This window comes from Oncorhynchus mykiss, chromosome 4 (assembly GCF_057628025.1).
Source record: "Oncorhynchus mykiss isolate SJ-2025 chromosome 4, ASM5762802v1, whole genome shotgun sequence".
Classification (NCBI taxonomy): domain Eukaryota; kingdom Metazoa; phylum Chordata; class Actinopteri; order Salmoniformes; family Salmonidae; genus Oncorhynchus; species Oncorhynchus mykiss.
The window spans coordinates 59,840,328-59,862,429 of NC_143025.1; the positions used below are offsets into that span (position 1 = coordinate 59,840,328).

General features: G+C 42.2%; 1 protein-coding gene across 6 annotated transcripts in view; it reads right to left on the reverse strand.

Moving 5' to 3' along the window:
* kidins220b (kinase D interacting substrate 220b) overlaps positions 1 to 18,586 on the reverse strand; it is a 43,199-nt gene extending 24,613 nt beyond the window's left edge. For 3 of the 6 annotated variants that reach the window (XM_021600125.3, XM_090232395.1, XM_021600121.3), the window contains exons 1-14: positions 18,220 to 18,586; positions 14,144 to 14,308; positions 13,753 to 13,851; positions 13,449 to 13,547; positions 9,975 to 10,073; positions 9,225 to 9,326; positions 8,992 to 9,090; positions 5,107 to 5,304; positions 4,900 to 4,998; positions 3,339 to 3,437; positions 3,136 to 3,234; positions 2,786 to 2,963; positions 2,377 to 2,541; positions 307 to 486 (exon numbers count right to left, since the gene is read on the reverse strand). In XM_021600125.3, coding sequence (XP_021455800.3) covers positions 307 to 486; positions 2,377 to 2,541; positions 2,786 to 2,963; positions 3,136 to 3,234; positions 3,339 to 3,437; positions 4,900 to 4,998; positions 5,107 to 5,304; positions 8,992 to 9,090; positions 9,225 to 9,326; positions 9,975 to 10,073; positions 13,449 to 13,547; positions 13,753 to 13,851; positions 14,144 to 14,275 — 1,648 coding nt within the window. In that variant the 5' untranslated portion in view covers positions 14,276 to 14,308; positions 18,220 to 18,586. The remainder of the gene's footprint in view (positions 1 to 306; positions 487 to 2,376; positions 2,542 to 2,785; positions 2,964 to 3,135; positions 3,235 to 3,338; positions 3,438 to 4,899; positions 4,999 to 5,106; positions 5,305 to 8,991; positions 9,091 to 9,224; positions 9,327 to 9,974; positions 10,074 to 13,448; positions 13,548 to 13,752; positions 13,852 to 14,143; positions 14,309 to 18,219) is intronic. The other 3 variants (XM_021600124.3, XM_036975604.2, XM_021600120.3) reach the window with 1 other exon arrangement.
* Positions 18,587 to 22,102: the final 3,516 nt, after the last annotated feature.

The window sequence follows — 22,102 nt, forward strand, 5'->3', positions numbered from 1 at the left end:
CCACCACTACAGGCCAAATGAAGACAGCCAGATTTTTAAAAAACTGTTCCTGTGTCATTAAAGGGGTTTGGAAAAGCCAGTCAGTATAGTGCATAGGCTGTGTGTTAATATACTGTTTATTCAAGCATTAAGTCCAGTAAAAAGTATGAGTCCTTTTTCGAATCTCCTTGATATCGCTAACTGCGTTGTTACCAGAGGTCACTACATTATTGTTACTGGTATAATACTGCCCTCTAGTGTGGCACTTGAAAATAACTTAATACTACTGGACTACATTCAAAATGGAGGACAAAGTGAAGGTCTCACCGAAGAAGACATAGACCAGGGCCAGCAGGCTCAGGGAGACGGCAATGGCCAGCTTAGGGTCGACGGTGAAGCCCAGGACCAGAGCTACAGAACCACACAGCAGCAGGGACAGGAACAACACCATCCAGGAAAACTGGAACAACGGCTCTACCTGCTGGCCAGCAAACGTCTTCATCTCATCTGGAGAGGGGAAGAAAAGGAGGGGTTGAATGAGGAGTAAGATCAGGCGAGAATGAGTTAATAAAATAATTTGTTAATATTAACAGCCATCTTATTATTAACATGTATAACATATTGTTAAAGGAGTAGTTCACTATTTTACAACTTAATGTTAGATGGTTCCTCACCCTGAAAGTAATCTATTGGCCAGGAGAAAAGTTAATCCAACAGCCACTACAAACTTCAGCTAACTTTAGCCATCACAAGCTAACAATCAATTGAAGTGATGTGAGCATCTATTATTTTTTTTTATGGCCAAATCACCTTTAAGTAACATCAAACCAAATATGCAGTTGATTTCAGGTGATTTAGACATATTTTCTAAATGCTCACATGCCCCCATCACTTCCATTGATTGTTAGCTTGTGATGGCTAAGGTGGTAGTGGCTGTTTAAAGAACCTTTCACCCTGGATTACCAGTTTCTCTTGGCCCATAAATTACTTTCAGGGTGAGGAACCATCTAACATCAAGTTGTAAAATAGTGAACTACTCCTTTAACATATCATTATTTTGAGCAGTATCATAAACGCTCAGACTCCTCTATAGAAGTGAATGGAGCAATGGCAATCAAACTGCCTTATAGAAAGAGATACAGTGAGCTCCAAAAGTATTGGGACAGTTACACATTTTTGGGAAATGATACAAAAAGTATATGAAAATGATACAAATGACTTTTTTTATGATACAATGACTAGGAAGTTAAAGTGCAGACAGTCAGATTTCATTTTTAAAAAATTATTAATGTGAATCGATTATAAATTACAGCACTTTTTATACATAGTCCATCCTATTTTAGGGGACCCAAAGTATTGGGACAAATATGTGAATTGAAGTAGTGAAAAGTTGAGTATTTGGTCCAATATTCCTAGCACGCAAAGAATACATCAAGTTTGTGATGCTATTTGTTTTGGTTGTGTTTCAGATTATTTTGAGCCCAATAGAAATGAATGGTAAATAAATGTAGTGTGTCATTTTGGAGTCGCTTTTATTGTAAATAAAAATACAATATGTTTCTAAACACTTCTATATTAACGTGGATGCTACCATGATTACGAAAAGTTACAAAAGCACAAATATGATCCCCCAAGACATGCTAATCTCTCACCATTACAATTACAGGGGAGATTAGCATTTTTTGGAGGTATGATATTTATGCCTCTAACTTTTTCACTCATCAATAATCACGATTCATTCAGGATTATCCATAATCATGGTAGCATCCACATTAATGTAGAAGTATTTAGAAACATATTCCATTCTTGTTTACAATAAAAGTAACTCCAAAATGACACACCAAAAAAATGAAATGTAAAAGAAAATGGACATATATTTATATTTTGAGATCTGGCCGCAGACCCCACTTTGAGAACCCCTGGTATAAATAATACTCTTAAGGGGCCTCCTGGGTGCCACCAGAGACTCTGGGTTCGAGCCCAGGCTCTGTCGCAGCTGGCCGCGACCAGGAAGCCCATGGGGCGGCACACAATTGGCCCAGCGTCGTCCGGGTTAGGGAGGGTTTGGCCGACAGGGATATCCTTGTCTCATCGTGCACTCGCAACTCCTGTGGCGGGCCGGGCGCAGTGCACGCTGACCAGGTTGCTACGTGTACAGTGTTTCCTCCGACACATTGGTGCGGCTGGCTTCGGAGCTGGATGCGCGCTGTGTTAAGAAGCAGTGCGGTTTTGTTTCGAAGGACGCATGGCTCTCGGCCTTTGCCTCTCCCGAGTCCGTACGGGAGTTGCAGCAATGAGACAAGACAGTAACTACTAACAATTGGATACCACAAAATTGGGGAGAAAAAGGGGGTAAAAAATAATAATTATACTCTTAATTCTGTTTCAGTTCCTTACCTTCCAGTTTCTTGAGCAGGAAGGACTTGCCGCTGCCCCACTGGGCGTACAAGCCCACACAGATGGGTGGCTGCATGGTGGGCTCACTGAGGATGTCTGCCAGGGCACTGCTGTACAGGTCATAACCCAGCATGTCTCCGTCAGACTCAGTAGGGGACAGGTGGCCTTGGAGGGGACACAGACAGACGGAATTAGGTTACTTACAGCTCTACAATATCTACATTATTTACCGTTTATTTGGTTACAAGTCTACAATATTTATATAGGTGATATTGTCAGAGAACAGTGGCTAAAGTGTGACTCCCGGTCTTAGTGACTCCATCACACAGGTAACGTCCTTTATGGTGTTCTACTAGATTTTCACCGCCGAAAGTCACTGACCGAGCTTCCGGAGAGAAAGGATACTCACGGGCTCCAAAGATCTGGGTGAGGATGCTCTTCTGGTGGCTGCAGTCGATGTTGTAGGGCGTCTCGCCGGCCTTGTTGGGCCGGTACAGCAGGCGGCCATCTTTCGGGTTACGGAGGAGGAGCTCCGCCAGCCTGCGGCTCCGGCCACGTATGGCGATGTGGAGAGGGGTGTCGCCTCTCTAGCGGGAGACAGGTAGGATCAGACTTCTATCTACATAACTTGTGTCTTTTTGACATTCTGTGTGCCATGTATATGGTTTATTATACATTACATATGGACGGCAATAGATTATTGTACAGGTCGTTCGGAAGCTAGGTTTAATAAAGGTTAAATGGCTAAATATCTTGTACCTTATCCACAGCTGACACTTTGGCTCCTTTGTCCAGCAGAAGCTCCACTATGTCAATATTCCTCATCTTAATGGCCTTGATCAGAGGGCTCTCTGAATCCTGAGACAAAAAAACACATGATTATGGTTTGGAGAACAGTGACTACAGTAGGTGGCTGTGTATGTGTCTGGGTTGTCACATAGTGAAATATGGTTGACTCTTACCTTGGTGCAGGTCTCCGTGTCGGGGTTGCACTGAAGGATATCTCTCACCATGGTGGCGTTGCCTTTCTCCACGGCCCAGTACAAGGCTGTCTTGTTATCCTACAAGAGGTCAAAATGTATTGTTGTAAGGCAGTTGAGGTGAATTGTATGTACCTTCTTCTATAATGTAGTACTGTGTGTCTCCATCTCAAATGGCATACCATCCCCTAAATAGTGCACTACTGTTGACCAGATTCCCTATGGACCCTGGTCAACAGTAGCCCACTATATAGGGCAGCCTTTCTTTAAGTATGGGTTTGGGTCGCGACGTGTCAGAGTAAATTTATAATTATTTTATTAATTACTGGAATTGATTTGGCCAAGTGCAACTGCGCCATCTGTTCAGTGCACTCTCTGCTTAGCAGCTGTGTCTCTGGTCAGTTTGGCAGCAGCGCGAGTGGGAGGGAGAGTGCGTATGCTTCGTGGTTTGCCGGATCTTTTTTGGCAGATTTCTTGAAGATCACTCTGCGACCCACACGATGCAGCGTTGTCGTTCAGCACTAGATGACGCGCTGTCAGCCACTGACTTGTCATTCCCACTCACCATTGAATGGACTCAAGCTAGCCACAAGTTCTGACTGAGCGCAATCGTCATGAGGCGCAAACACAGCGATGAGTTCTCTCTCTTGGTTTCACACACATTTTGAGAAATAACGAAGAGCGCCCACAATGTGTTTTGTGCGGGGAAGTGCTTCGTAAATGAGTCTCTCAAAATGAACAAATTAAAATGACACACCCTGACCAAACATCCACAGCATGAAGTTAAACCCAGTTCTTTCAGAACAGGGCAGAATACTTCAGGAAACAGGGCTTCGACGGTGGAAGAGTAAGTCAGTTAGCAAAGCATTGTTGTCATTTTATAACAGGTGATGGATGACAAGCAGAAATAAGGGAGTATTATCTCTGACAGTAGTCGATGTGAGTTTCTCTTTCAAACAATCCCCTTGTACACAGCTAATAGCCAGCTAGCTAACGTCAACTTTAGCCAAAGCAAGCTAGCTAGATACTGATAGTGCAACCCTAAGTAACAGTACCTATAAAGTAAGATGTACAGTAGGCCTGACCATTTTTCATCTGTACTGTTACTTAGGGTTGCACTATCAGAAACTCAGCCTGTGTGTGTGTGTTCTGTTATACATTTGTGTGATGTGATCAATCAGTTTATTCCAGTTCAGAATGATAATGCTTTCTTGTATTTTAACAGCGACAGTTCCAACCGAGACAGATATATAAGAGAGTTTTTAAATGGGAAAAATAAACATGAATAGCTATTTATATGGGTATTTTATTGTTATTTGTTTCTGTCTACATTGCATTTGTTTTAGGCATAAGAGCAATGTAATGTACCAATATGTACGTATAGTTGTGTGTTTTCATAAGCTTGGGTCCCTGAAAAACACAGAATTTCTCATTTGGGTTCCAGGTTGAAAAAGCTGAAGAACCTCTGATATAGGATACAGGGCGCAATTTTCGATGCACGGTGTGTGTCTTATCTGAAGTAGCTAGGTGTCAGACTCATTACCTGTCCTCTGATGTCGATATCAGCGTATTTGTGCAGCAGAGCCCTCACTATCTCCACATGGCCTCCTCTCACTGCCCCGATAAGCACCGTGTCTCCACTCTGTACAACACACACATACAATAGGTCATACAGCATACACACTACATCCACATCTCAATACAGCACCTATAATACAAAATATGGGTCTGCGTGTGCTCCTTTGCTCACTCTGTCTGGTATGTTGACGTAGGTGCCAGCGTCCAGCAGGTCCTGTACTATCTCAGTGTAGCCCTCCTTGGCAGCGATCATCAGCGCTGTGTTTCCGTCCTTTTCCGTCATGTTCACGTTAGGGTTCCTCTTCAGAAGCTCCTTCACCACCTCAGTGAAACCTCCCTTCACTGCCACAATCAGAGCTGTCATTGAGTTCTACAAGGGGTGGGGTGGAGAGAGGGAGGGAGGGAATGAGGACAGTGGAAAGAGAGGGAGAAAAGAGAGACAGAGGAGGACAGGAAAGAGATAGAATGAGGAGAGGAGTAGAGAGAGCCGCGTGATTACGATGATAGTAAATCAATACAGAGTAACTACGCTTAATGTACAAAGCCGTTCTCTAGGACTTTAAGCAGATGATAAAACAGTGAGAGGTGTAGACCGGAGGGATGTTGAGAGACAGACCTTCAGTCTGCTGCTCTCTCCCTCCGCTGAGACTGACCATCAGATGCAGGCACCGTCAGCCCAGTAAAATGAAAAGCAAATTATTTAAATGATTGCTCACTCAGCTGTGCCTCACAAGTAATACAACAATGTATCTATTACCAGTGTGATCACACAGCCTACATCAAATTTTGAAATACACTGCTCAAAAAAATAAAGGGAACACTTAAACAACACAATGTAACTCCAAGTCAATCACACTTCTGTGAAATCAAACTGTCCACTTAGGAAGCAACACTGATTGACAATAAATTTCACATGCTGTTGTGCAAATGGAATAGACAACAGGTGGAAATTAGCAAGACACCCCCAATAAAGGAGTGGTTCTGCAGGTGGGGACCACAGACCACTTCTCAGTTCCTATGCTTCCTGGCTGATGTTTTGGTCACTGTTGAATGCTGGCGGTGCTTTCACTCTAGTGGTAGCTTGAGACGGAGTCTACAACCCACACAAGTGGCTCAGGTAGTGCAGCTCATCCAGGATGGCACATCAATGCGAGCTGTGGCAAGAAGGTTTGCTGTGTCTGTCAGCGTAGTGTCCAGAGCATGGAGGCTCTACCAGGAGACAGGCCAGTACATCAGGAGACGTGGAGAAGGCCGTAGGAGGGCAACAACCCAGCAGCAAGACTGCTACCTCCGCCTTTGTGCAAGGAGGAGCACTGCCAGAGCCCTGCAAAATGACCTCCAGCAGGCCACAAATGTGCATGTGTCTGCTCAAACGGTCAGAAACAGACTCCATGAGGGTGGTATGAGGGCCCGACGTCCACAGGTAGGGGTTGTGCCTACAGCCCAACACTGTGCAGGACGTTTGGCATTTGCCAGAGAACACCAAGATTTGCAAATTCGCCACTGGCGCCCTGTGCTCTTCACAGATGAAAGCAGGTTCACACTGAGCACGTGACAGACGTGACAGAGTCTGGAGACGCCGTGGAGAACGTTCTGCTGCCTGCAACATCCTCCAGAATGACCGGTTTGGCAGTGGGCCAGTCATGGTGTGGGGTTGCATTTCTTTGGGGGGCCGCACAGCCCTGCATGTGCTCGCCAGAGGTAGCCTGACTGCCATTAGGTACCGAGATGAGATCCTCAGACCCCTTGTGAGACCATATGCTGGTGCGGTTGGCCCTCGGTTCCTCCTAATGCAAGACAATGCTAGACCTCATGTGGCTGGAGTGTGTCAGCATTTCCTGCAAGAGGAAGGCATTGATGCTATGGACTGGCCCGCCCGTTCCCCAGACCTGAATCCAATTGAGCACACCTGGGACACCACAGACTGTCCAGGAGTTGGCGGATGCTTTAGTCCAGGTCTGGGAGGAGATCCCTCAGGAGACCATCCGCCACTTCGTCAGGAGCATGCCCAGGCGTTGTAGGGAGGTCATACAGGCACGTGGAGGCCACACACACTACTGAGCCTCATTTTGACTTGTTCTAAGGACATTACATCAAAGTTGGATCAGCCCGTAGTGTGGTTTTCCACTTTAACCTGTTAGAGCTCTAGGGGCGCTATTTCATTTTTGGATAAAAAACGTTCCCGTTTTAAGCGCGATATTTTGTCACGAAAAGATGCTCGACTATGCATATTCTTGACAGTTTTGGAAAGAAAACACTCTGAAGTTTCAGAATCTGCAAAGATTTTGTCTGTAAGTGCCCCAGAACTCATTCTACAGGCGAAACCAAGATGATGCATCACCCAGGAATTAGCAGAATTTCTGAAGCTCTGTTTTCCATTCTCTCCTTATATGGCTGTGATTGCGCAACGAATGAGCCTACACTTTCTGTCGTTCGCCCAAGGTCTTAGCAGCATTGTGACGTATTTGTAGGCATATCATTGGAAGATTGACCATAAGAGACTACATTTTCCAAGTGTCCGCCTGGTGTCCTGCGTCGAATTCGGTGCGCAATTGCCAGCTGCTTCTACTTTACCATTTGATTCAGGGGAGAAAGCATGTGTCCAAGAACGATGTATCAATGAAGAGATATGTGAAAAACACCTTGATGATTGATTCTAAACAACGTTTGCCATGTTTTCAGTCGATATTATGGAGTTAATTTGGAAAAAAGTTCGCGTTTTGAGGACTGAATTTTCGGATTTTTTTTGGTAGCCAAATGTGATGTATAAAACGGAGCTATTTCTAATACACAAGGAATCTTTTTGGAAAAACTGAGCATCTGCTATCTAACTGAGAGTATCCTCATTGAAAACATCAGAAGTTCTTCAAAGGTAAATGATTTTATTTGAAGGCTTTTATGTTTTTGTTAATGTTGCGTGCTGGATGCTAACGCTAATGCTAACGCTAAATGCTAACGCGAAATGCTAACGCTAGCTAGCTACTTTTATACAAATTATTGTTTTCCTATGGTTGAGAAGCATATTTTGAAAATCTGAGATGACAGTGTTGTTTACAAAAGGCTAAGCTTGAGAGATGGCATATTTATTTCATTTCATTTGCGATTTTCATAAATAGTTAACGTTGTGTTATGCTAATGAGCTTGCTGATAGATTTACACAATCCTGGATACAGGGGTTTTTTCATAGCTAAACGTGACGCAGAAAACGGAGCGATTTGTCCTAAACAAATAATCTTTCAGGAAAAACTGAACATTTGCTATCTGAGAGTCTCCTCATTGAAAACATCTGAAGTTCTTCAAAGGTAAATGATTTTATTTGAATGCTTTTCTGTTTTTTTGTGTAAATGTTGCCAGCTGAAAGCTAATGCTAAATGCTACGTTAGCCATCAATACTGTTACACAAATGCTTGTTTTGCAATGGTTGAGAAGCATATTTTGAAAATCTGAGATGACAGTGTTGTTAACAAAAGGCTAAGCTTGAGAGCTAGCATATTTATTTCATTTCATTTGCGATTTTCATGAATAGTTAACGTTGCGTTATGGTAATGAGCTTGAGTCTGTATTCACGATCCCAGATCCGGGATGGGGAGATCAGAAAGGTTAATTGTGTGTGACTCCAAATCCAGACCTCCATGGGTTGATAAATTTGATTTCCATTGATAATTTTTGTGTGATTTTGTTGTCAGCACATTCAACTATGTAAAGAAAAATGTATTTAATAAGAATATTTCATTCATTCAGATCTAGGATGTGTTATTTTAGTGTTCCCTTTATTTTTTTGAGCAGTGTATAATTTTGAAAAATGTCCTGAACCTCAATGCATTGGCAGGTAAATTCAAGCAAAGCCAATATGCAGCGATTTTGTATTGGGCCTATAGCTTACTGCACAAACCTCATTGCTACAGTACTGTTTTTAATTGGTTAATGGTGCATAGGCTTATGTTTTTTAAGTCATGTTAATAAAAACTCAGAGCGGTAGATCGGCATGCATTTTGACTCAGAAAGTGATCTTGACTCAGAAAAGGTTGGTGACCACTGGTGTAGATTGCAGACATACCGCCCCCTCCTGGTCGACATCGGCTCCGTTCTCCAGCAGGTGCATCACACAGTCAAAATGGCCCTTCCTGGCTGCCCAGATCAGAGGGGTAGTGCCGTACTGAGAGAGGGAAAGACACACACACACACACACACTTCAATACTGGCACAGGTCACTATTTTCTGGCCAAACTGGGCCACCACTAACCCAAAGGTTGGCATTGCCCAGCCATGCTGCCCAATCTGTTGTCTCACCTTGTCAGAGCAGTTGACCTTGGCTCCATTTTCAAGCAGGACCTGGACGATCTCAGCATGACCTCTGCCTGCTGCCCAGATGATGGGGTACACACTGTATTGCTGATGGCAGAGAAAGAGCGAAAAAGAGATTTAGTTTGAGTTCCAAATGGCACCCTACTCCCTACACAGTGCACTACTTTTGGATGCATTACCCTATACATGGGAAATAGTGTATCCCTCTTCACCCATAAATATGTGTATAATACATGGGGAATAGCCATGAATTAAAGGCCGCCCACAGAAGGGAATGCAATCCAGAGGTGTGGTTGTTTCCAGGAGCATGGGGGTAATGGAGTCTGCTACGTTGGAAGTTATGGGTAACAAGATGGACGTGTGCCTCCTGGGCCCCACCACCTGTGGTGCCTTTGGTTTCTGTTGTGTTATTTGGTATGTTTTATATTCATTATTGAGGGAAAATGTAGTTACTACGACTGTGATTGTCTCACCTAGCTATCTTAAGATGAATGCATTTGACATTTTAGTCATTTTTTGCAGACGCTCTTATCCAGAGCGTCTTATACAGTAGTGAGTGCATACATTTTCGTACAGGTCCCCCGTGCGAATCAAACCCACAACCCTGGTGTTGCAAGTGCCATGCTCTACCAACTGAGCCAAACGGGACCACTGACAGTAGGTTGCTCTGGAGAAGATCATCTGCTAAATGACTCAAATGTAAAATGTCTGAGACGGGTCATGATGACTGCTCACCTGTCCAGTAGTGTTGGGGTTGGCTCCGTTGTCAAGGAGAACCTTGGTTACCTCCACGCGGCCCTTGTAGGCAGTCCACATCAGGGCCGTCCAGCCTCCCTACAGAACACCAAACACACAACCTCAATTGCTGTACAAAAACATTCTCCTGCACACATTACAGTACCTTTAGGGCTTTGCACACAAAACATTACAAACCTAGCCTGTACATTGGAAAGCATGTTAATTGAATAGTTATGTGTTTTGTAGAAAAAAGAAGGTAGGGAAGTGCTGCTAAGGTACACAACAGGGGCAGACCGATTAATGAGCATGGCCGATTAATTATGGCCGATTTCAAGTTTTCAAAACAATCGCGTTTTTGGACGCCGATTACACTGCAATCCACGAGGAGACTGCGCTGCAGGCTGACCACCTGTTACGCGAGTGCAGCAAGGAGCCAAGGTAAGTTGCTAGCTAGCATTAAACTTATCTTATAAAAAACAATCAATCTTAACATAATCACTAGTTAACTACACATGGTTGACAATATTACTAGTTTAACTAGCTGGTCCTGCATTGCACATAATCAATTAGATTGCCTGTTAATTTATCATCGAATCACAGCCTACTTCACCAAACGGGTGATGATTTAACAAAATCGCATTCGCGAAAAAAGCACAATCGTTGCACCAATGTACCTAACCATAAGAACGTGAAATGTCAGAATAATAGTAGAGAATGACTTATTTCAGCTGTTATTTCTTTCATCACATTCCCAGTGGGTCAGAAGTTTACATACACTCAATTAGTATTTGGTAGCATTGCCTTTAAATGGTTTAACTTGGGTCAAACATTTTGGGTAGCCTTCCACAAGCTTCCCACAATAAGTTGGGTGAATTTTGGCCCATGAATTTTGGACAGAGCTGGTGTAACCGAGTCAGGTATGTAGGCCTCCTTGCATGCACACACATTTTCAGTTCTGCCCACAAATGTTCTATAGGATTGAGGTCAGGGCTTTGTGATGGCCACTCCAACAACTTGACTTGGTTGTCCTTAAGCCATTTTGCCACAACTTTGGAAGTATGCTTGGGGTCATTGTCCATTTGGAAGACCCATTCGCAACCAAGCTTTAACTTCCTGACTGATGACTTGAGATGTTGATTCAATATATCCACATAATTTCCCCCCCTCATGATGCCATCTATTTTATGAAGTGCACCAGTCCCTCCTGCAGCAAAGCACCCCCACAACATGGTGCTGCCACCGCCGTGCTTCACGGTTGGGATGGTGTTCTTCAGCTTGCAAGCCTCCCCCTTATTCCTCCAAACATATTGATGGTCATTATGGCCAAACAGTTCTATTTTTGTTTCATCAGACCAGAGGACATTTCTCCAAAAAGTACAAACTTTGTACCCACGTGCAGTTGCAAACCGTAGTCTGGCTTTTTATGGCGGTTTTGGAGCAGTGGCTTCTTCCTTGCTGAGCGGCCTTTCAGGTTATGTCGATATAGGACGGGTGCACTTCATATATAGATACTTTTGTACCTTTTTCCTCCGTCATCTTCACAAGGTCCTTTGCTGTTGTTCTGGGATTCATTTGCACTTTTCGCACCATAGTACGTTCATCTCTAGGAGACAGAACGCGTCTCCTTCCTGAGCAGTATGACGGCTGCGTGGTCCCATGGTGTTTATACTTGCGTAATATTGTTTGTACAGATGGACGTGGTACCTTCAGGCGTTTGGAAATTGCTCCCAAGGATGAACCAGACTTGTGGAGGTCTACAATTCTTGGCTGGCCTTGGCTGATTTCTTTTGATTTTCCCATGATGTCAAGCAAAGAGGCACTGAGTTTGAAGGTCGGCCTTGAAATTCATCCTCGGGTACACCTCCAATTAATTCAAATGACGTCATTTAGCCTATCAGGAGCTTCTAAAGCCATGACATGGAATTTTCCAAGCTGTTTAAAGGCACAGTCAATTTAGTTTATGTAAACTTCTGACCCACTGGAATTGTGATACAGTGAATTAACAATTGTTGGAAAAATGACTTGTGTCATGCACAAAGTAGATTTCCTAACTGACAAGAAATGTATGGAGGGGTTGAAAAATGAGTTTTAATGACTCCAACCTAAGTGTATGTAAACTTCCGACTTCAACTGTTGTTAAAAAAATTCATGTTAGCAGGCAATATTAACTAGGGAAATTGTGTCACTTCTCTTGCGTTCAGTGCAAGCAGAGTCAGGGTATATGCAGCAGTTTGGGCCGCCTGGCTCATTGCGAACTGTGTGAAGACCATTTCTTCCTCACAAAGACCATAATTAATTTGCCAGAATTTTACATAATTATGACATAACATTGAATGTTGTGCAATGTAACAGCAATATTTAGACTTAGGGTTGCCACCCGTTCGATAAAAGGGAACGATTCTGTATTTCACTGAAATAATAAACATTTTGTTTTCGAAATTAGATTTTGGATTTGACCATATTAATGACCAAAGGCTCGTATTTCTGTATGTTAGTTTTATTATAATTAAGTTTATGATTTGATATTTGATAGAGCAGTCTGACTGAGCGGTGGTAGGCAGCAGCAGGCTCGTAAGCATTCATTCAAACAGCACTTTCCTGCTTTTGCCAGCAGCTCTTCGCAATGCTTGAAGCACAGCACTGTTTATGACTTCAAGGCTATCAACTCCCGAGATTAGGCTGGCAATACTATAGTGCCTATAACAACATCCAATAGTCAAAGGTATATGAAATAAAAATGGTATAGAGAGAAATAGTCCTATAATAACTACAACCTAAAACTTCTTAACTGGGAATATTGAAGACTCATGTTAAAAGGAACCACCAGCTTTCATATGTTCTCATGTTCTGAGCAAGGAACTTAAATGTTAGCTTTTTTACATGGCACATATTGAACTTTTACTTTCTTCTCCAACACTGTGTTTTTGCATTATTTAAATCAAATTGAACATGTTTCATTATTTGATTTTATTTATGCATTATATTAAGTTAAAATAAAAGTGTTCATTCAGTATTGTTGTAATTGTCATTATTACAAATATATATACACATTTATTTAAAATATAATATATATATATATTTTTTTTTAAATAAAATTTCAAAAATATTAATTGGCCGATTAATTGGATTCTGCTTTTTTTGGTCCTCCAATAATCCGTATCGGCGTTGAAAAATCAGAATCAGTCCACCTCTGGTACACAATAGTGGATTTTGGTAGACAGAAGGTGCTCTTTGGTAACAGGGGTAAATTGGTTATCAAAAAGATAGGAGGACCAAGGCACTCTTCATATAATTAATTAAAAGGCCTTTATTTCTATGGCATGTTGAATGGAAACAAAGACTAAAAACTCTGTTTTTATTGAAAGTACTAACTGAAGTGGACTGAACAAGCATACAAATCAAGTTTATACAATCACCAACACATTACAGTTATTACTGATTGTGGCCTGTTGAACTGACTGAGTGTCTCACCATGTCTCTGTGTTCCATGTAAGCACTGCTTTCTAGCAGCTCCTTCACCACATCTACATGGCCCTCCTTAGCAGCACAGATCAGAGCAGACCAGCAGTCCTGAGGAAAGGAAAATACCACATCACATCATACCGGTCACCATGGAAACAGGGAGACGACCATGACTACCGTTACGATGGAGACCTCAGGCAAAGTTCACAGTGATTGGCACATTCCCAATGACTGTCATACTGAACTGAATGTATTCATGTCGGCCTTGAAATGAACGTGTGTGTGTGTTTATCCATTGAGCTCTCCTACTCACCACATCGTCCAGGTTAACATTGGCTCCTCTCCTGATGAGCTCCTGTACTATCTCAATACTGCCCTGCTCTGAAGCCAGCATCAGGGGTGTCTGCCCATTCTGTTAGGGAGGGGGCAAAGGCAAGCAATTATAAAGACCTAACACAATGAATGATCTCTCTTTATACAGTAATAGACCCAATCTTCATTAGACCAAATTTATTAGACTGTGTTTCCCAAATAGAACCCTATTCTGTATATAGGGCACTACTTTTGAGTAGGACCCATAGAACTCTGGTCAAAAGTAGCACACTACAAGGTGATAGGGTGCCAGTTAGAACACAGACTATATATAATAACTATAGCTAGATTAGTAGACCTGTAGGCCTATTAGATAGTATGAGGATACTCACGTCACTCCTGCCGTCCACCTCCTTGAACTTGTCCAGGTGGGCCTTGAGTGCTGCCAGGTTCTCCTCCTCCACGTAGCTGAAGAGGTTCTGGATGGCCAGAGTGGTCATCTTGATGGAGGTGGTGGTGTCCATGGCTGCAGCTACTTCTCCTCACCCCCACTGCACCTGCATGGTGAGAGATCATAGAAATAGACCGCTTCACTTCAATGCGTACACTCAAAATGGCTGCCAAACCACCCATAATTGACTCCAATGGGAACCCCCGTTCTACTCATTCTAGTTCTGTGGGAGAAAGACAGGATAGTAGTCATGGGAAGCTAACAAAAACTTAATAAACACAATATATAGCTTAGCACCAATAACAGCAACATACATGCTTTTCCCCTCACTTGTTATAGGCTACCTTTCATTTATAAAAAGGCTAGACTATATCTATATTTTTATATAAAAAGCAGTGTGAAACCGTGACCATAGAAATATAATTAATAGAATGTGCTTGGAACCGCTAACCATGGGGAGCTCCATTCTATTCATTCTAATTCTATGGTGGGTGGTGACCATGTGAGATGGAGATATAACAGAGCACATAGCCTAGTTATCTGACCCTGGCAGGCAGCCAGTGGGTCGACTCACTCCAGTGCTACCTGGCCCAGGCCTAGCTATCTCCTGGCAGATGCAAGCAATATCACACTCAGAGACTCAAGACCACTCACTCACTACTTTGGTGACAGGATTTTCACCCAGGCAGTCACAGCAGGAAGAGTTGAAAGAGATGTTTGCTTGGTTTATTCAAGTTCTCCTGGCTGCTATCATTATCTGCCATTAATGTATTTTCTCACTCAGAGAATAGCCTCTGCTTGGAAATGCATACAGTCTTCTTCCTATTTTACCGGCACACAAAATGGTAGCTAGTCTAAATGTGTTTTTTTAGTTCTCAAAGCATGTGCCGTTATTAGTCCTGGGCTATATAAAGTGTTATTACAATGTTATTATCCATTTGTTTTTGGCATAGAAAAAAAATATACAGTAGCCTAAGTCATACTAGAAATTTGCGGGTAACACACCAATGACATAGAAAATATTACAACCCCAAAATATATAAATGAAAACCAACAGTGCATGTTCACAACTTTACTTACCTTATTCACAGGCTCTTTGGGGAAGACATTCGGCTAGGTAGGCAACAGGCCTAAGTGATTTATCTTCCTGGCCTAACCATTAACACAAGTTTATTAATCATCGTGCATTATTCGGTGACGGTCATCGATTTCTGAATGATGGTAATTGGCCAGCCAAATGACAGCGGTCTCCGTAATAACCGTTCGAATAGCGGTCACCTCTCCTCTGCTCCTGACTGCAGTCATGTCTAGATGAGTACAGCTTATATCAAATTGACATCAATTAGCTTTTTTTTTATGTCAATTAGCGAATTTTTGCAGTCAGCTTTTTATTGTTTAAGGCTTATGATGTTTATTTTCTTTTCATGATGGTCTTCATCCATAACCGTCATTACACGGTTATTCGGTAATTGTGCCAGCGCTATCCATAATGTACTCTCTCCATAAAACTGGTCCGTTTTATTACACTAACTATATACTTATCCAACACAATACAGACAAATACAGACAATGTAGCTTACAATTCAGCCAGCCAAGCCTACAGTGTACAATGTAACCTTAAAATGCATGGCAGGGCGCACTTAATCAAGGCTCAAAAATAAACCCATTCTGTATGACATGAAACAATGTCTAGATTAACCAGCCTGGCCATGCTGGCAGGCTGACAGCCAGTAAAGAAAGCATTCCTTCCATCACCACAGAGAGAGCACAGCACAAGCCCTCCAGCACTCTCACACAAACACCCTCCAGCATTCCACCACACAACACCCAGGGCCTGTTGCAGCAACAGTAACACAACAGCTGAAAGCAGCCACAAAGAATAGAAAATGGAGGCAAGGCAGCCAGCAAAACATCAAAACACATCACTGTGTGCTGCATTGCTGCCAATACCATTAACCTGTCAGCTGTCGCACACAGACAGAAGACAAGGCGCAATTATTACACTGTTACAACCGTGCAATCTTACCTATGGGAATAACAGGCCTACTGTTCTCTATGTGGGTTATTTTTGGCTACTCTCGTTTCGCTCTGTAACTTTTGTCTCCACATACAGCGGTCCTGGCTAAACCTATTGACTAGGCTATTCTCCCTGGCTGTGGCTGCTGATATTGAATTATGTATGAGAATGAGATACCACTCAGCCTCTCTGGCACATGCTCAGAGGACATAGCACAGTGGAGAAAACAGGCCCAATATAGGCCAGTGGTACCACTGACCTAGAGAGTATAATATCAATCAATCAAATGTATTTTATAAAGCCCTTATTACATCATCAGTTGGTAACGTCAATACTATGATGTAGGCCTAGTTGTGAGGATGGTTTGAACCGTTAAGACCTTCCTGTCTATCTGTGGTATACAACGAATAGCCTATTTGTCACGTGTGCTCCCTCTCCGGACTCTAGGTCACAAGGCTGCTCGTTATGGCGCACACCTGTCACCATTGTTACGCGCAACCTGCGTGTCTTCAGACTCACCTGGACTCCATCACCTCCCTATATATATGTCACTCCCTTTGGTTCCTTCCCCAGGCGTTATTGTTTCTGTATTGTGTCTGTGTGCTGTTAGTGTTTCTTGTCTTGTATTATGTTGCGTTTATTTATTAGAACACGCACTCCCTGAACTTGCTTCCCGACTCTCAGCACACATTGTTACACTATAGCCCTATTTGGACATTGTACAGTATCTGTGTGTGTGCACTTCTCTCTCACTCCTTTTCTCAGTCTAGCCTACATGTTTCTGGTAAAATGGATGATTAACTTAAAAGCATTAGGAAATGTAGCTGCCTATTTTCTTTCTATGATAAAAAAGACCTTGCTTTTTCACTGTAAGCAAATTTAGTTGTGGCCGATAGCCAAATTGCGCTGCACTTATGTTGTCATCTGATAAAAATGAAGCTATTTTCTTCTGAATGTGCTGCATGTTATGTGAAGTACAAATACAGTTGCATACCCCTGATCCCTCTATGATGGAAAAAAAACACACTTGACTTTCAATATAAAATACAGGTGAAATGGTTTAAAACGCAGATTTTAATTGACATTGATTAGTGTTCTAAATGAGACCCCTGGAGAATAGAAGGAATATGACTGTTTTTAAACTGGCAGCACAATTCTGATATATTTTTTAAATGTATTGGTCTTTTGATTAATCAATTCAGCTCACAAAAAGAGCTGATGTGAAAAGATCTGATGTGATTGGTCAAAAGACCAAATAGTCGAAAAAAGATCAGAATTGGCTGATGTGAACGCAGCCAGGCTAGTCTATCAATACGAATCTTGAACGTTTAACCTACTGCAGTGTTTCTGTATGCTGTATCTATTTATGTTTTGTGCTTCTCTGTCCCGAAAGCAAAAGTACTGCAAAGTAATCATAGAGAAATTACATATGCTTGGAAAGTACCTCAAAATAACTTAAAATAATAATGCAAGGTTTGGAAATTAGAGATTTACATAAATTATGCATTGTTTATGTGCGACACCACTTGTTGTATTGATACGATGCATCCGGCTACTAAACTCATCACCATCATCATCAGGCTGTATCAAAAATGACTCGTTCGACCAATAGGGGCTAGCTAATTTCAATTTCCAGCAACATTTAGATCGAGTGTATCTCGAAACCATCTATTTATCCCTATCGAATGTTAACGTTAGCTACCTAAACCATCGAATGGTAGCTTAGCGCGCTCTCGCGCTAACATCTTCTAAAATAAAATAAATAGCTAGCCTTTCGTTCCTGACTGCGACCATTATTGATTGCTGTATTTTTAATAAATGTCAATGACCGTAATTAGTTGATAACATTTGTTTGACAGCGAATATGACATTTGCTAAACGGCCAGATCTCAAACAAGAGAACATTCTGAACTGCTCGAGCTGTCAATTAAACCGCATCGATCAAAGGAGGACGCATTTTGATGTTCGTACGTGAGAAATGGCGATTCTCAGTCACATACCTCTGGAGTAAAACGTCTATAAATGTTCCACACTTCGGTGTTGTCGTCTCAATCCTCGATTTATATGCGTGTAAAGGCTCACGGGCTATTTATTCCCCATCCTCGACAACAGCCATTTTAGTGGACCAGAAAAACAGCACGTAAGGGTGGTTTCCTCACTGTTCGTCAACTCATCCTCCCCGCCTACAAAACTGTGACGTATGGGAGCTCTGAGAAGAAAATGTTGGAAAGATGCGGAGTCGATACGGTACAAGCTGAATTAGCCATTTACTAAAACTGCAACTTCAAAAAATGATCATATTTTATTAACTGACTAGGAAAGATTTCATATTATGTCAAAGCTTTGTTTGTGTGTTGTGGATGTGTTACACATTTCAGGTTATTGCTCTCATAAATTCCCTTGTTTGGTATCACATTCACTCTCGACCCTAATTTACGAAGGAGCTGCAGTTGTGTTGTGAGGAAAATAACACGTTTTACCTGGCTGACTAATTAATGGTTATTATTTTATGTTGGGTCAAAGTCCAACATTTTATGAGGAGAGTAAAGGACATGTGCTGAGCTGTTAAGCTGCTATAGCCTGGGTAGCAGCTAGCCTAGGTATCAGCTAGATAGCAGCATTGCTCAATGGTATCTGAAGGCAGTGTATAGGTTTATTCACATGGCAGAAATATTCAATAGCTTCTGATGACCTAAACTGACTATGACTAGGTTTCCATCCAATTGGCGACAAGATTTTCATGCAAATATTCTAGAATCTATGGAAGTGAAGAGAGGGCATATGAATAAAAAATGACATGTTTCTTGTAATGTCGAGATCACAATTTATTTTTCTCATGATCACTACATAACAAAATATCACAATTTTCTCGTGATCATTGACAACAAAATGTTTTATCGAGATCACGAGATAATCAAAAGTAGCACTTTTTCAGTTGCACGATAACCACTGCTCGTAGGGCATTAAGCCCTGAACATGCCTGACAGGCAGCTCTGTCTCCAAGGCTGTGTGCAGCACCCGAAACCACAGCCAATCGCAGCTAACTTGTCTACTCTTGTGTGCTAGCTAGTTAGCTAGATATTCTTGTTAGCTAGCTTGTTATGTATGCTGGTTGTTAGCTTGCATAATTTATATGTGTATAATTTTAAGAGACACCATGTTTTGTGGGTAATATTTACATTTACGGTGGGTGAGCTCCATTCTAGACAGGCTGATCAGATTATATTTCAGCCTCAGGGGCTGTTGGGCATTCACTCACTGCTGTACAATGTCGAGAAAAATTCAAGAGTGTGCTACGAAATGAATGTCAAAACGTAGTTTTCTTTGCCTTATGTCTTAGCTTAGTAAATACATATATATTTTATCCTTATTCAGTTTTCTATTCAGCAGATTTCATTTAGACAATGACCATGTTTTCACTCACGAACCTGCAATCACTAGTTAACTTGTCAGTTAACGTTCAAAGTTAGCGCCGTTCTGCTGCAGATCAGAGTTCTATTGACCAGTGGCCACTTTTGATCGTGCCTATGATGACATTCTGTTCACTCTAAACATGCTAAATTCTCAGACTAAATTGTCTGTAACGTTTGCACCATATGGGAGAGACATGGGGTTTGACTATTGTTTTTCTGACAGAATTCCCTATTGAATGGACATATTTGTATAAACCTTGAATTAATTTCAAATTTTATTGGTGAACACCCTAGAGGCTAATAAATCAGAATGCTTCCCTGTAGGCTTTCTTAGGTAAGGCTCCTTGCATGCAGATTACCTGTCAAAGTGCTTTATAGGCAGATACATATCTGATCCAGGGGGTGAGCTTTATTCCTGGCAGGCTCTTTCATAGGTAAAGCTTCTTGCAGACAGCCTACAAGGCAGCATCCTGACTTGTCAGCCACTTAGGCTGCCATTGAATCTGATCAGCCTGCCAGGAATAAAGCACACCCACTCTAGATCATATACAGTCTTGGCCAAAAGTATTGAGAATGACACAAATATTAATTTTCACGAAGTCTGCTGCCTCAGTTTGTATGATGGCAATTTGCATACACTCCAGAATGTTATGAAGAGTGATCAGATGAATTGCAATTAATTGCAAAGTCCCTCTTTGCCATGCAAATGAACTGAATCCCCCCAAAATATTTCAACTGCATTTCAGCCATGCCACAAAAGGACCAGCTGACATCATGTCAGTGATTCTCTCGTTAACACAGGTGTGTGTTGATGAGGACAAGGCTGGAGATCACTCTGTCATGCTGATTCAGTTCAAATAACAGACTGGAAGCTTCAAAAGGAGGGTAGAATCATTGTTCTTCCTCTGTCAACCATGGTTACCTGCAAGGAAACACGTGCTGTCATCATTGCTTTGCACAAAAAGGGCTTCACAGGCAAGGATATTGCTGCCAGTAAGATTGCACCTAAATCAACCATTTATCTGATCATCAAGAACTTCAAGGAGAGCGGTTCAATTGTTGTGAAGAAGGCTTCAGGGTGCCCAAGAAAGTCCAGCAAGCGCCAGGACCGTCTCCTTAAGTTGATTCAGCTGCAGGCACCAGTACAGAGCTTGCTCAGGAATGGCAGCAGGCAGGTGTGAGTGCATCTGCACGCACAGTGAGGTGAAGACTTTTGGAGGATGGCCGGTGTCAAGAAGGACAGCAAAGAAGCCACTTCTCTCCAGGAAAACATCAGGGACAGACTGATATTCTGCACAGGGATTGGACTGCTGAGGACTGGGGTAAAGTCATTTTCTCTGATGAATCCCCTTTCCGATTGTTTGGGGCATCAGGAAAAAAGCTTGTCCGGAGAAGACAAGGTGAGAGCTACCATCAGTCCTGTGTCATGCCAACAGTAAAGCATCCTGAGAGCATTCATGTGTGGGGTTGCTTCTCAGCCAAGGGAGTGGGCTCACTCACAATTTTGCCTAACACAGCCATGAATAAAGAATGGTACCAACACATCCTCCGAGAGCAACTTCTCCCAACCATCAAGGGACAGTTTGATGATGAACAATGCCTTTTCCAGCATGATGTAGCACCTTGCCATAAGGCAAAAGTGATAACTAAGTTACTCGGGGAACAAAACATCGATATTTTGGGTCCATGGCCAGGAAACTCCCCAGACCTTAATCCCATGGAGAACTTGTGGTCAATCTTCAAGAGGTGGGTGGACAAACAAACAACCCACATATTCTGACAAACTCCAAGCATTGATTATGTAAGAATGGGCTGCTATCAGTCAGGATGTGGCCCAGAAGTGAATTGACAGCATGTCAGGGCTGATTGCAGAGGTCTTGAAAAAGAAGGGTCAACACTGCAAATTTTGACTCTTTGAATCAACTTCATGTAATTGTCAATAAAAGCCTTTGACACTTATGAAATGCTTGTAATTATACTTCAGTATTCCATAGTAAAAAAAATATCTAAAGATACTGAAGCAGCAAACTTAGTGGAAATTAATATTTGTGTCATTCTCAAAACCTTTCGATTTACATAATGCTAATCTGCCTGCAAGGAGCTTACCTATGAAACTGCCTTCAAGGCAGAATCCTGATTTATCAACCTCAAGCTCCAAGGCTGAAATTAAATCTAATCAGCCTGTTAGGAATGGATCTCCCCCACTCTGTAAATGTAAATATGCTATGATCCATAAATCATGAAGTGTCCCAATTACACCGTGTACAAAACATTAGGAACAAAATGGGGTGCAACTCAATATTAGGAAGGTGTTCCTAATGTTTTGTGCACTCAGTGTATACATAACAGTTATGCAAGCTAATAACCAGCAGAGATAACAAGCTAGCTAGCTCGCTCGCAAGACTAGCCAAGTTAGCTACGTTGTTGCTTGCATGCGATTGGCTGTGGTCTTGGGGGTGGCACACAGTTT